Below are 13,727 nucleotides of genomic sequence, written 5' to 3' on the forward strand. Positions count from 1 at the left end.
GACCATCTGGTCATTTATAGACGAAACGAAATTAGCCAAACTGGTCATTCGACCAAGTGAGGATGAGACCAAACGGGCATTAGACAGAAGTTATATTAGACCAATGAGTTTATAGCCGTTGTGGTGTTAGACGAACTGGGAAGTAGACCATCTGATATTAGACCAAGTGGCAATAAACAGGTATCAGTGCCCTCTTTTCATGTCTTTACCATAAAGCCGGTTGCTCGGTTTTTTTATTACGGTGAAGAAGGCGGCAAAAACGACTCTTCAAGTACTTTGATCAAAGAGTTAACTATATTTATTTTCCTGTTTCCTGTTTATGCGTGCTCAAGAAGTCACTCGTTGATGAGAATTCGAACTCACATGAATCATAAGTGACGCAACCAGTCATCTACTGCTAAAATAATACAGTTAGATAGTTATAAACAACTACAGTCTTGAGAAAAGTATCGGTTCGGTATAGAAATAATGGAGAGAGAGAAAGAGCGAAAGTGAAAAGGACAGAGAGCAAGAGAGATGGACAACTTACAAACATTTTGGCAAGAAGGAGTGAAGCGAAGTACCGACGTCGTGAGATTGCTGTCACTTGAGTCCGAGTCTTCGACGATGAAGGTTCCATCTGCAGACAGACTGGAGTTGAAAGTGGACGGATAAGGGTTGTACAACACAGTTGCAGAGTCTTCCGAGTCCGAATGTCTCGCATATGTCAGAAGGCGAGCGCTCAGGGTTGTGCCTCGCGCTTTGAACCCCTGCAGACCAGGCACACAACACGAAAAATATGGATCATTACATGGAAGTTATACAAGCTATAGAATGCGCCGTTTAGGCTGTGATAAGCAACGAATTTTGCTATGAACTCAGTTGAGTGGAAAAGCGTCACTATGTTTCGACCGTTACCATGTCGAAAGTCTTTGTGTATTATTGCAGAGCAACACAAATCGACGAAGTTGCAGAATTGACAATTAATGTTGCCTGATGCACCGTCGGGCTTTTTTTCACGTCTTGATATCAATCTTACAATAGAGATAAACAAAAACAAATTTGACAAATGTAAATTCATAAAAGAGTAAAGACATCGATAAATGACGAAATTCATGGACCATGTGCAACTTCAACAGCTACTGCGATCTGAGATTATTGTGTTAAGATTCAGGTCTCCAGTTTGACATGTCAGTGATTCTTTTATTGAAGAAACTGTTCCTCCTAATCTTTCAAAGTTCTGACATGTGCAGACACTGCCATATCAGACGGCTAAATTCCACACCAGAAGCAAACTCACGTATTGGTTCTGCCACTTTAGTCTTTCTATTCGTCCATACCCAATTTCATTCGTCTTATGATTAAACTGCAAATGAACTGTACTGTGTGCAAAGTCGGGGGAGGGGATGGTCGGCGATTTAGAGAGTCTAATACTCAATTGGAATCATTATAAGATAGAAGGTTAGAGCCTTAATCAATAGTTCCGTTAAGGCTCGAGTCAGAAGTGCAGAAGCGAAAAAATAACTTCACATCACAAGCAGTGAGTAGATAATCGTAAAACTAGACAGCTGAAAGCAGAGAAATGGCAACAAAGTTACACACCAAAAGTTCTTGCAGATTTGTAAAGAAAACACACGAAATGCCCTTTACGGCCTCTGTATTGGCACTACAAGCCTAACATTGTACACCACCGCATTTGATAACACGATTTCCATCAACTTGTATATTGATCAAAGATGATAGTAACAATTGCTAAACGTACTTTAGTTGGGTGTTCGAAGGATGGCAAGGGTCCTGTGAAGACTGCCACGGCCCCAAGACCGAGGACACAGACCAGCACTGCGACCAGCACAGCGGATGGATAGTTTGCCACAAACCGAGAGTATCTGCATGGTGCAATAATTATGATAAAAGGGATTCAGTTATTGTTATAGAGATTAATGATTAAGAAACACTAGGGAGGAAGGGGGAGGGCGAAACTGAAAAGAAATGACTGACAATAAAAAGTTAGCTATTGAATTAAGGCTGAAATCTGAAATGGAAAGGTAAGTATGACACAAACAGAATTTATTCATAAAGATAATCATATGAACGGTAATTTAGCAACTTAAAGGCTTCACAACAAGAACATACATTACAGTGTACATGTATCACATGCCAGGGCGCCGCAGAACCACAAACCTGGGTGAAAAAAAAGGGGGGGGGGGGCAACCCTGTACTAGAAGTTTGGCTCTAAACATGAAGTAAGCGGGAAAAGTAACATCCGAAAAACGCATGAAAACACATGAATCGGGAGGGCTATAGCACCGAGATTCCGAAGGTGAGGGTGGGAAAAGGGAGCATTGACTCTTATCTATAAATGTGTATAAAAAGACCTCGCTTGGTAAAGTTGCAACATCAACGACATCCAGAAATGTATAAACAAGCATTCCGGAATTACGACAGAAGAGACATAATTGTGGAATCTCTATCACTGCGACCGATATTTGATAAATAAAGAGGCAATTTCACATTACATCAGGACATGTGACATAGTCAATGCCAATGTTTTAGTTGACTGAAAAGTGAGCGTCGAAAATATCAAAACAATAGCTGACTTGACAGACTTCGCGGAAGAAACGTCGTAATCATTTTTCGTGTTTACCTCTCTTCCTGAGACAAAAGATTAGCTTCATTCTTTCACGACGATGAACATCTTCCGCAATAGTTGACGTTATGGTATCAAGATTTACATATTCTGTTAATCGATATGTCATATCATATTCGAGCAGGTACAAGATTATACTCACATTTTTGATAGCTTAGACGTTTTTCCTATCACAAGCAGACTTAACTCGAGTTTCAGTATACAACATGCCGAATAGAAGTCTGTATATCATAGTCAATTATATGGATGTACTGTCAAAATCACACAACTTTGTTAGCTATTGGACGTCATTCATGCTAACTGCGTTCTAATTAGGACAGTGGTCCACGTTGTCAGCACAATACGCCGAGAATTGCACTAACATATTGCGACAAGATGGGAACTAATAATCAGATAAAAGTCCGTGATATATAACGTATCGTCTGCAAATCTAATGTAGGCATCAATGCAAAGAAACAGAGACCGATGGGGGAAACAACAATATTGAACTTACCCCCTACCGCAGCCAAAACCTCGTTCCCTCTCATTATCACCATCAGCCACAGCTTGCCCCCGGCCCTGGTCGGCAGTGTGCTCGTCATCGGTGCCTTGGTCCCCTATCTCGGGATTGGAGCTGGCTGGTTTAATTTTCATCGCTTGGTTCGATGTGGTGTCAAAACGATTTACTTCTGCCGTCAAAGACCCTGAGAAATGAAGTGAATCACCTGTATCAAAGTGCGTTCATGGCTCAAACTGAGGTATGGTTGAAAAACAACAAAAAAGAGACAAGTCACCTTGTGTTCATGAACCTTTGTAGGTCTAGACACATAAGTGAATTTCGGCTGGTGAATGACACGTGCGGGGAAACCCACAATACCATACTGAAGAGACGTATACGCCCAACCTGATTTCCCCTTACTGAGGTTTTCCCCTGCAGGACGTTGATTATATAATTTCTGTTCTTGAAGACAAATCAACGTGACTCCAAGCCATGGCGAATGATGTAATCAGGACAATGTGAGAACGGCTGGGAGACGAAGCGAAGAATCAACGCCCAAAGACGTAGCATTTTATTGAAAGCGACTGACGATCGACTAGCTAGGCCTACACTCCGCAAAATGCTAGCCTCTCCATAAGGCGACACGGTAGCATTGAAGACTTAGAGCAGAACGCCAATGGCTTAGACAACCGGCATCTCGAGTTCTGCTACAAACCTATTTCCGTAAATACATCTCGATCCCGTGCCACACTGGTCGTGTGGTACCCACGTAGCTAAGTAGACGAGTTGTATACACAGTGCCTAACAATAGAAGACAATTATCCCAACAGTGACAGCATTATCGATTTTTCTTACAGCCCAGACAGCCCGCACGTACAGACTGTAAGTACGCATTGCGATACGACTGCCTTTCGCTCACACACCCGACCCATTTGAGTATACATTCTGTCTATCCATTCATTCATTAAAAAAATGTAAACGGATCCGATTGCTACCTCACTGTACACCAGCTCGCACTGTTTATTTTTCAATGATTTAAATCGTAGGTAGGTGAAATCGAAACCACGGTGTCACGATATCAAATTACAATTATTATGATGACGTAATATTTCCTTGTATTCAGCATCTAAATCACCAAATATTTTTTCCATACATGTTTATTACTGTGTCCTGCCATCATTTTTGATAAAATCTCATATCTTAACTAACGGAATTATTTTTTTTTTCGTCGTGGGGTTTTCGGGTATATTGTATGATGAAAATTGATGTTTAATGCCGAACTGAAGAAAAAAAAAAGATACACTGAAACAAAATACAACAACATTGGAATGTATCATTCATTTATAGAATGTTGGCACTTGCACGTTTTCTTTTTAGTTTCGATGGGGTAAAATCACTTTTTATTTTCAATTACCGTACTCTGAGTTTCTGTCCCTATTTTCAAAGACTTTTTTTCTTAGTTCCTTAATAAAGTCACTTCATTGTTGTTTCTTTTTGGTTGGAGTATGATAGTAAAATGACCAGGTTTATACAGTGTATGTATAATTTTATACAACTGTATGTAAGAGAATTGGTCTGCTATCCCCTTATAATAGTGGTGTCAGTAACCTACTGTTTTGTTTTCTTTAGTATTCCCCATTTCTGTTGTCGTTTTTTTATTGGTACCAATGAAATTTTAAAGTCAACCATTCTCACTTGTCATCAATTGCTGATGTGAAAATTCGACGATGAAAAAGTACCGGTAATCAGTATCGCTCATTGGTTTCGGAAAGATGGCCAACCTGTTCGCGTTGTCGCAGCTTTTCGCTAATCGGAAAGTGGGACTTTTCAATTGACTGTTTCTTTTATCATGTTCATGGGCATTTTCACGGGATTTCCGATACAGGGAACTTCACTTTATAATCACGTCAAACACGGAGAGTGTATTTTGTCTATGAATAGTGAGAAAGGTGTTAAAATACAAAACACAACGTGCTCAGGTTGTCTTACTTTTGCTCAAAAAAGGTACATCTTTGAGCTATAAAAGTAGGAATCGCTGACGACCGGGAAAGCTCGCCCGCATCATAAGTCAGTTTAAACTAAAACAACTAAAACACACACACACACGCACACGCACACGCACACACACACACACACACACACACACACACACACACACACACACACACATACAGGGACTCATAAACAGATCTGATATAAGACATTTCTGTCCAGGCAGCGTCCAAAGTAGTCCTATTTTAATACTTTCACATCAGCCTTTGTCGGGAATCTTGGCTAAGGGGTTTATTATTTCACACCGCGCAAATTTACTCAAGGCTTTAGCTCATTTTTACGATTGGAGAAGATCTCTCTTGTGCTATCTTGCACTCATTGCCTCGCTGTTCGTCGCGAATGATATAAACTGTGCGGAAAACAAACTTAAACCACAGGGCTTCTTCCTAGTTTCACATTGCGTACTTTTATCTTTTCAGTCTTCTGTCAGGAAAGAAGACTTTGTTGATCATACGTTTTTCATGGGTAACTGCAGGGTATAGTTCAGCTTGTACATTGTATTTGTAAAAAAAATATCATGGATCGGCCAATAGGCGGACCTTTCGCGTACTTCTTGATCTTGGATCTTTCCAAGGAGCTTGTGTTGGAAACTCCTTGATCTTTCAGCTGAAGAACGGTCATTGACGGACGCACAGGCCAATGCCATCATAGCAAAAGATGTTTGTTACTCCGAAGGTTCGATTTATAATCTGAAAATGAACAAGGCTTGCTATTCCGAAGGCTCGTTCATCCGAAAAATGAAATAAGGCTCGTTGATCTGAAAACGACAAGAAGATGCTTACTAACGAATCTTCGGAATTACAATTTTTTCCGTTTTCGGATACAAGAACTTTCAGAATCATGAACCATTCTTTTTAATCTTTAGATTAACGAACCTTCGATATAACGAACCTGCGGAAAAACGAACTGCAGTCAAGACATCATCCCTATAGTCAACAACCTGGTCAACAGGGTGTACCGATAAACTGGTCTTCGATCACGGATGGACTTGTAACTGCAAAGACAACTCTTCCCTTCTCCTTAAGAGATCGATTTTGTCAGAGATCATGGAGCACTGCATCAAACCAAGGAGCTTCAAACACAGGCCCTTATATGCTGGAACCTTCAGGCTTGGCGGGTACACCATTCGTCTTGCTGAGCTTTTAGACAACATTCCAGTGAACTGCCTTTTGTTGACCGATGGTATGGCAACGGGTAAATATTAAAAACGCACTCAACGTTTACCCGTCATCCATTTTGGCAATGGCACGCAAATCGATGCGTAACAGTCACTAATCAAGTGCTGCGAGGGGAGTGTTATGGATCTGATCATAGAGTAATCATGCAGTCAAACATAATAGAACTGTATATATATATATATATATATATATATATATATATATATATATATATATACATATATATATATATATATACATATATATATATATATATACATATATATATATATATATATATATATATGTATATTCAGTATTTGAGAGCAATGCTCCGTTTTTTAAGATCTTCAAGATCTAGGATTTATTTTTTACGGCGTTCTTCTACTGTTTCTTATATATATATGTACATATGTATATATGATATATATATATATATACATATACATATTATATACATATATATATATATATATATATATATATATATATATATAAGAATCAGTAGAAGAAGAACGCCGTAAAAAACATAAATAAATCCTAGATCTTGAAGATCTTAAAAACGGAACATAGCTCTCAAATACTGAAAGGCAAGGTCACACTCTTCATCAGTGCCCATGGTGTGACAAAAGATCTTAATCAAACCCGTTTCTGAAACAGACATGATATATATAATATGTTCCACCTCTGCACGCACGAATATACATATATACATACAGTACAAATATATCTGCCCCCTCCCCCACGGGTAAAAACAAAATCCGCAGCGTAATACATATGGCATATAATAATTGCTTAGTGGCTGTCATTTTTTTTTTTTTTTGGAAACATACTAAAGCACTGTGATGTCAATGAGGAGTATAATAAGTGGAATGTTTATTGGGTACATCTATCCGATGACGGGTATCACATCCTGTTTCAGCACACGCTGCATATAGGGAAGCCATTAAAGTTCTAGATCGCTACTTCTTTCCCCGACCTTTAGAAATAACATTGCCATGACAACAACATTATTTTGCAGAGACATCGTTCATTATTCTGGAGAATTATCAATGCTTCGTATGGAGGAACGGGCAATTCAGTAGAAAAACAGAGCTCCATAATAACCAGATAAGCATCTCTGCTCTGCCGGGGATGGGGAAGGGGTCGCAATTCAGTTGTGTAAAGCCTGCAGCAGAGTTAATAGCAACCATGTGTGTTATGTGGAGGTCCTTTTTACTTACAATATCCACATAGTTTTAATGGGAGAAAATGCATTAGTCGGCTCCAGTCAACATTGTAGAAGAAATTGTAGGTGAAACCTTCATGCATAGTTTTGAAGAAAAAAAAAAGACTAATAAAAAGAGCATCTATATTGTAAAAAGGGGGTCGAAGGGAAGAATATTGGTAAACTTTATAAACATAGATTTGATGTATATATCAAAGAATATCTTCATTTTGTAAGAATGAGAGCAATTGACATTTGCATCTTTGCGATATGAGAACAGATCTCAGATTTGTATTAAAGTTTGTGAATACATACCAGGGCTATTCATTTGATTAAACACACCTGTCATGAATTCATCGAAGCCGTCGAGGTCTGCTAATATAATTATATTGCATGATGGAGAAATACAAATATGTGCGAGAGATTTGATGTTATCAGGAGATTAAATTGACTTTCTCCAATGTGTATAGTGACATTAGTACATGCAATCATGCAATTCCTCGTTCTTTGATTGCATGCTCTATTTTTGATCAGACGGGTCATACTTTATCAATCTGTCATTCTACTTCCGGTTTCGATGGTCCTTGTATGACTGATTTGTTCGGTCCTTTTTAACGTCTATTATGTCTATTTACATTCTGTCAATGCAGTCATTATCTTTTTATCTAATAGAACGAATCTGGTTTCGTTCCACTCCTAATACAAAGGAGTAACACCACTAAGCTCCATGAAGGGATACAACATAGAGTATTCCCAGATGTTCAATTAGAATCCGTTAAAACGCGTTTGGTGGATGGTAAGGGCTGCGTGCAGGTGATTTTGTTGTTCATCGGGATTCTTCTGTTCTACATGTCAAAGCTTTCCATTATGACTTATATGCCTGATACCAGACAGTACCCCATTGTATAGGTCTATTACCCGAGGAGCTAACGAGCATCTAGGGAGACTGCTCAAAACAAAGCTGAAAAAGCAAGCAAACAAGCAGACGAACAAACAACAACAAAAAAAATTCTCGTGAACAGACATTTCACAGAGCATGAGATGCTAGAAAATACTTTTGAGTGTATTCAGTCTCTGCACTGCTGCCAGTGTCAGAACATACACGCTTGGATGATTATTTTGCACATTCACATTTGGCTAAAAAGTAATAGCGCTCTATTTCCCCCTAGGGAAAATAAAGTAGGGGAAATAAGTACTATCATTATAACTCCGATCCAGAGACCATGATATGAATTCAGAGCGTGGCCTTTTTCCTATCAAGTAATTGCCTGTACGTTGCTATGGGTCACGCAATGTGTGTTGGAAAAAAAAACACGAAATTCAATGACATATCAAATGGAATATTACTGCCGCTCGAAAGCCACACCATGCATCGCATGGGAATTCAAGAATACAATGATTGTGTTTTACGTCTCAAGATGTAAAAAACCGCCATATCTGTATAGGCATACACTACTCGTCCTCTCTTCCTTTTTCTCCCTTACACACACACATCCACATCAACACACCAGGTACAGACATTGTTTGAATAGCACACAATATGAAGTGCAAATTTTGACTACTGGTTGATATTTGCTGTAACAATATCATCCGATAGAAAGACATGGTGTCGCGTTCTCTCATTTCATTAAGATACAGTTGTTGTTTTTTTTTTCAGCTCGTCTCTGAAGGAGAAAATGAACGGAAACTAAGGCAGACGCTTCCCTTGGCGAGCACGGTCGGTGTATTCTCGAGTGTCCTTCAGCAGTGTCTAAAATGGATGTGTTCTTATCACGGAATTAAATTCACCTTCAGTGGATCAGATTTGTCTCATTGCCATCTGTTTTTGTTTTAGTTTGCATGTATTTCTGATGTTGTCCTTCAATCTTACCAGTAATTGAAATATAACGTGTAATACAGACAAAAGAGAAATAAAAAATCAACATGAGAATTTCATTTCATGGTGATCATTGTCATTGAGTTATGATGGTACAATTTTTTTTATAATATCAAAATGATCATACAGATGTATCACTAAGGCAACATGTAAGGGAAAAGAAGGAATGGAGGTTTTAGACGGCCATCATGAGCCATCGTGATGAACAATGTCAGGTGAGTTGAAGAAGGAATTGCACATATCACCTTAAATATCAATATTCATCTGAAACTGGTATGAATTTTCAATCTGCAAATCCATTCATTTCATAATTCATTGCAATTCAGTTCATTTTCTTATTTCTCCATAAAGGGTTATTTTGCAAATCATATGAACACAAATTGCAGTTTGTCATTTGTGAACAGAAAAAAATACACACATATTTACAAACTATAGTCATAATGGTATATAATATTAGTCGATATCGAATTTACGGTTCTGGTTGTAGAAACATTAGAGAAATGACGGCACCTGAATAAAAATATATGGTTGTAAGCCTTTTATCAAAGTGGATCTCTCTTTTTTTGTCCCCTCAGAGCATGAAGAATGTAACAAATTTGGTTTGAAACTATTATAAATGATTACATGCTGTCAATTTGATGAATACCTCTCATTTTCATCCTACAGTCACTATTGCCATTGTGGACTTAAGATTATAATTTTAATTTTCGTATATCGTGTTATGTTCAGTCGAAAGAAGAAAATGAAAAAAAAAATATGAACCAAATTAAATTGAATTAAATTAAATTGATTGGAATGGAAAAATCCGTAGAAGTAAAAGAAAGATATCGGATAAGAAAAAGTTTGGACAAGATAGAATAACAATTCCAAAAAAAAGAAGAAGAAAAGAATATGTGTATTGTATAATGTATGGTTTTATTCGTTCTTCTATGATTGCATTTGAGATGAATTTGCAATATTCCCTGATGCTATCCTCCCCCTTTTTTGTTTCGTCCTAATTTGTATCCGTGTTCTTTATCTTGTTTTTATTGGTTTCTATTGGGACCTACACTTTAAAAACTAGCTCGCGTTTGAATAGGTTCTAGAACAGTTCTTTGTGATTTTTACTTTGATTCAAATTCATAGATTGATGGCTTTGTTGTTATGTTAGTAACATTTTTATTTTGCATCCAATCTAGACATCATGCATCATTCTAATGATTTCTGATGTATTTTTTTTTCAGTCGGAAATACGGAAATAGATTTAAATGAAATATATATATATATATATATATATACATATACATACATGTATATATACTTCATATATATATATATATATATATATATATATACATACTAGTATATATGTATATGAGGTGTGTGTGTTTGTTTGTTTGTGTGTGTGTGTTTGTATGTGTGTGTGTAAATTCATGTAAACATAATGTGTAATAAAGGCTGGCAATAACCGTTACCTTATTCTATGTGCGTCTGTATACGACATGATTATTGTTTACAGATTTGTGTTTCATTGATTTCTTTTGTTCATCCATTGAGTAACAATATTGTACCCTTAAAATTTCATGATACTTCTGAGATTCCTTCGCATAAAACAATGATAAATTTACGATAATGATAAATCTCAAATAATGAAACTGAATTTCGCGGTACTTTTTTTTATCAAATAATTATTCTGTGGAGTGTGGATAAATTACAAAAGTGATATATCATAGCATTGACAACAGAAATTATACAAATTAGCTGAGGGTAAACAGGTCTGCAGATATCATCGTAAAAGAAAATATTTTGGCCTACCTTTTGGACGTCGTATCCGAACTACAGGTTAAAACTAATTAGCAGGCAGGAACACCGAGAGATGTATGTCTGTGGTAATTCCTCCCCGCAAGCTGTCTTTGGCACTGAATGGAAATGTGAGTCAAGCGACACTGAGTTTTCCTCTTATCCAACATGCTCACATACGCTACAATGATTTCCGACGGCACAGTTGAAACAAGAGTTTGCTCAACTCGCTGATGAAGCTCCGCGTTGCCAAGCAGCGGTCCTCCACTGTCCACGTGAGTACACTCGACGCCGTTTGGCGCCCAAGTAGTTGAATTGGTCAGAAGGCTTCGCAGTAGGTTATGCCGTAGAACTCATACGTACGAATGGCGCGGCGCCACTATAATGGCGCGTTAACACGTACGTCGGCAACACTTCACAATAGCATTGTTTTGATGAATTCTGGACTCAGTGCATTCTACCTATGCAGCGGAATGGATGCTACGAGGCCAATGCGAATTTCTCACTTTTTCTCACAACTTATAGTATTAAATCCGTTGGCAACTCGAAAAATAGTTCAGACAGTAATAATCTAAAAGTTTTCTTTTACTGTGTTTGTGCTTAGAGCTGTTTATGTATAATGTGTGCGTGTTTCTGATCTCAAGCAATATAGTGAAATGCAGGTCCTCATGTATCACCCACTAACTTGTCAATGTGGAGGAGCTTCGGGGTGTGTGTTCTTTGCACTTGAGTAGAGATCCATGACTGAGATCCATCACCATAATTATGCAAATAACACAGAATAGGGAAACTTTCATTATCGTTGATTGATTGCTTGTGTGATGGAGCTATATGACGGGAGGGGATAAAAGTGCGATAGGGTTTCAATAACGCATCATCTATGGATTTTCATATGTCACTTTGTTTGATATATATATGAGGGCTCGACACTAACGGTGGCCCGGTGGCCCGGGGCCACCAAAAATGAAAGTCGGGCCACCAAATTTTAAAAAAGGGCAAATTTGGTGGCCCGCCTCGGGCCACCAATTCTTTTTTTTAAAAGTGTCATTTATTTATGTTAAGATGTTGCAACCCATGTGCCTGTCAATGAATACTTAGTCTTAAAATTCAGCAGTTAAATTTGTTTAAAGGATGGATGAAAAGGACTGAATGAGTGCCTGAGAGTGAGTGTTGCGAGTTTGTTGAGGTTTATTTATGAGTAGATATGTCCAGCTTCCAATTCTTACTATGATAAAACTTGAATATTTGACTCATCAAAAAAAAAGCAGGAATTTTAATGTTTTTTATTGTTTTTGGGGGGCCACCAAATTTTTCTCTCGGGCCACCAAAAATTTGAAATTGATGATTTTGGTGGCTCCATCGGGCCACCAAATAAAAAAGTTAGTGTGGAGCCCTGTATATATTATGTATATACTCATATACACATCCCTCTCTCCATCTCTCTACCTTTCTAATGTATCTTATACATTTGTCATTCAGGATTACATTGAACTGATTTACTCTCATGTTACTCGTTCAAGGGAAGGTGCAGTTTCGGTTGAGATGGAGTTTCCGGTTTCCAACGTTTTTTTAATGATGATTTTTTTTTTTGATCAAATAAACTTTGAATTCCTCTTAAGATTGTATGCTTTTTAAAATTTCTATAAAGTGGTTTCTAAGTATCTCGCACAAACTTAAGATCTGAATCCTCACCTCAACCAGTATATAGGGCCTACCATTTAAAAGGTCAGCGGAAAGTCGCACTCATGTGTAATTGTCATTTTGATTCAATTGCTTACAGAACTCGTAAGGAACTCCCCCCCCCCCCAAAAAAAAAAAGAAAACAAAAACCACACAAAAAAAAACACACACACATGCCACCTTCAGACTGAGCTTCAATAACAGTAAAAGGGCTTTCTAGAGAAGACTTTTATTTCTTTTTGTTTGCACACAGCTGTCTTCTCTCCACCTGTAACCCTGAAAACTTTGTATCGCAGAATTTTTAAAATGACGGTATAGCAAACTTATCCATTCAATTCTTTCAAGTGAAATTTCGTGCCATGCTCAAATTTGCAACAGTAGATAGGCTGAAATAATTAAAAGATGTCATCAAATCGGATTATGAAAGTGAAAGTAAGAAAAGAAAACAAAAAAAAACCTTATTAAATTCATTAGAATAGTAATATTGATCTACAAAAATCTCTAGATCATTTATTAATGAAAGCTATATCTATCTATCTATATGTAATGCAGTTACCTGAATGAATGTAACTACAAGAAGTGCATGGCAGGGTGGTTAAACAACTAGTGCGTTTTACAATGTATTTGTGCTAAATACAACGATATACTAGTTTGTAGTGGTTTTAAAAAGAAAATTAATGAATTCACAATTGAAACATTTGTATTCATTTATTGTAAATAATTATGTTCTTGCTGAGACTCTCATACTCCTGATCAGGGGTCGATAGAGAATCTTACAATATGAAACAAAGTATGAAACAATAGAAAAATGAAAGTTTTGTATTGTTTTCCTAAGGTGAAAATTATACTTGCTATAAATTATCATCACCAAA

At 37.4% G+C, this 13,727-nt stretch overlaps 1 protein-coding gene across 1 annotated transcript in view; it reads right to left on the reverse strand.

The window, feature by feature from the left end:
* Positions 1 to 13,727, reverse strand: part of LOC139714555 (protein dispatched homolog 1-like) — a 47,901-nt gene that overhangs the window by 2,967 nt on the left and 31,207 nt on the right. The window contains exons 3-5 of the mRNA XM_071626248.1: positions 3,120 to 3,309; positions 1,742 to 1,865; positions 530 to 749 (exon numbers count right to left, since the gene is read on the reverse strand). Coding sequence (XP_071482349.1) covers positions 530 to 749; positions 1,742 to 1,865; positions 3,120 to 3,309 — 534 coding nt within the window. The remainder of the gene's footprint in view (positions 1 to 529; positions 750 to 1,741; positions 1,866 to 3,119; positions 3,310 to 13,727) is intronic.

Source organism: Diadema antillarum, unplaced genomic scaffold (assembly GCF_040938485.1).
Source record: "Diadema antillarum isolate AM-2024a unplaced genomic scaffold, OU_Dant_1.0 seq00002314_RagTag, whole genome shotgun sequence".
Classification (NCBI taxonomy): Eukaryota; Metazoa; Echinodermata; class Echinoidea; order Diadematoida; family Diadematidae; genus Diadema; species Diadema antillarum.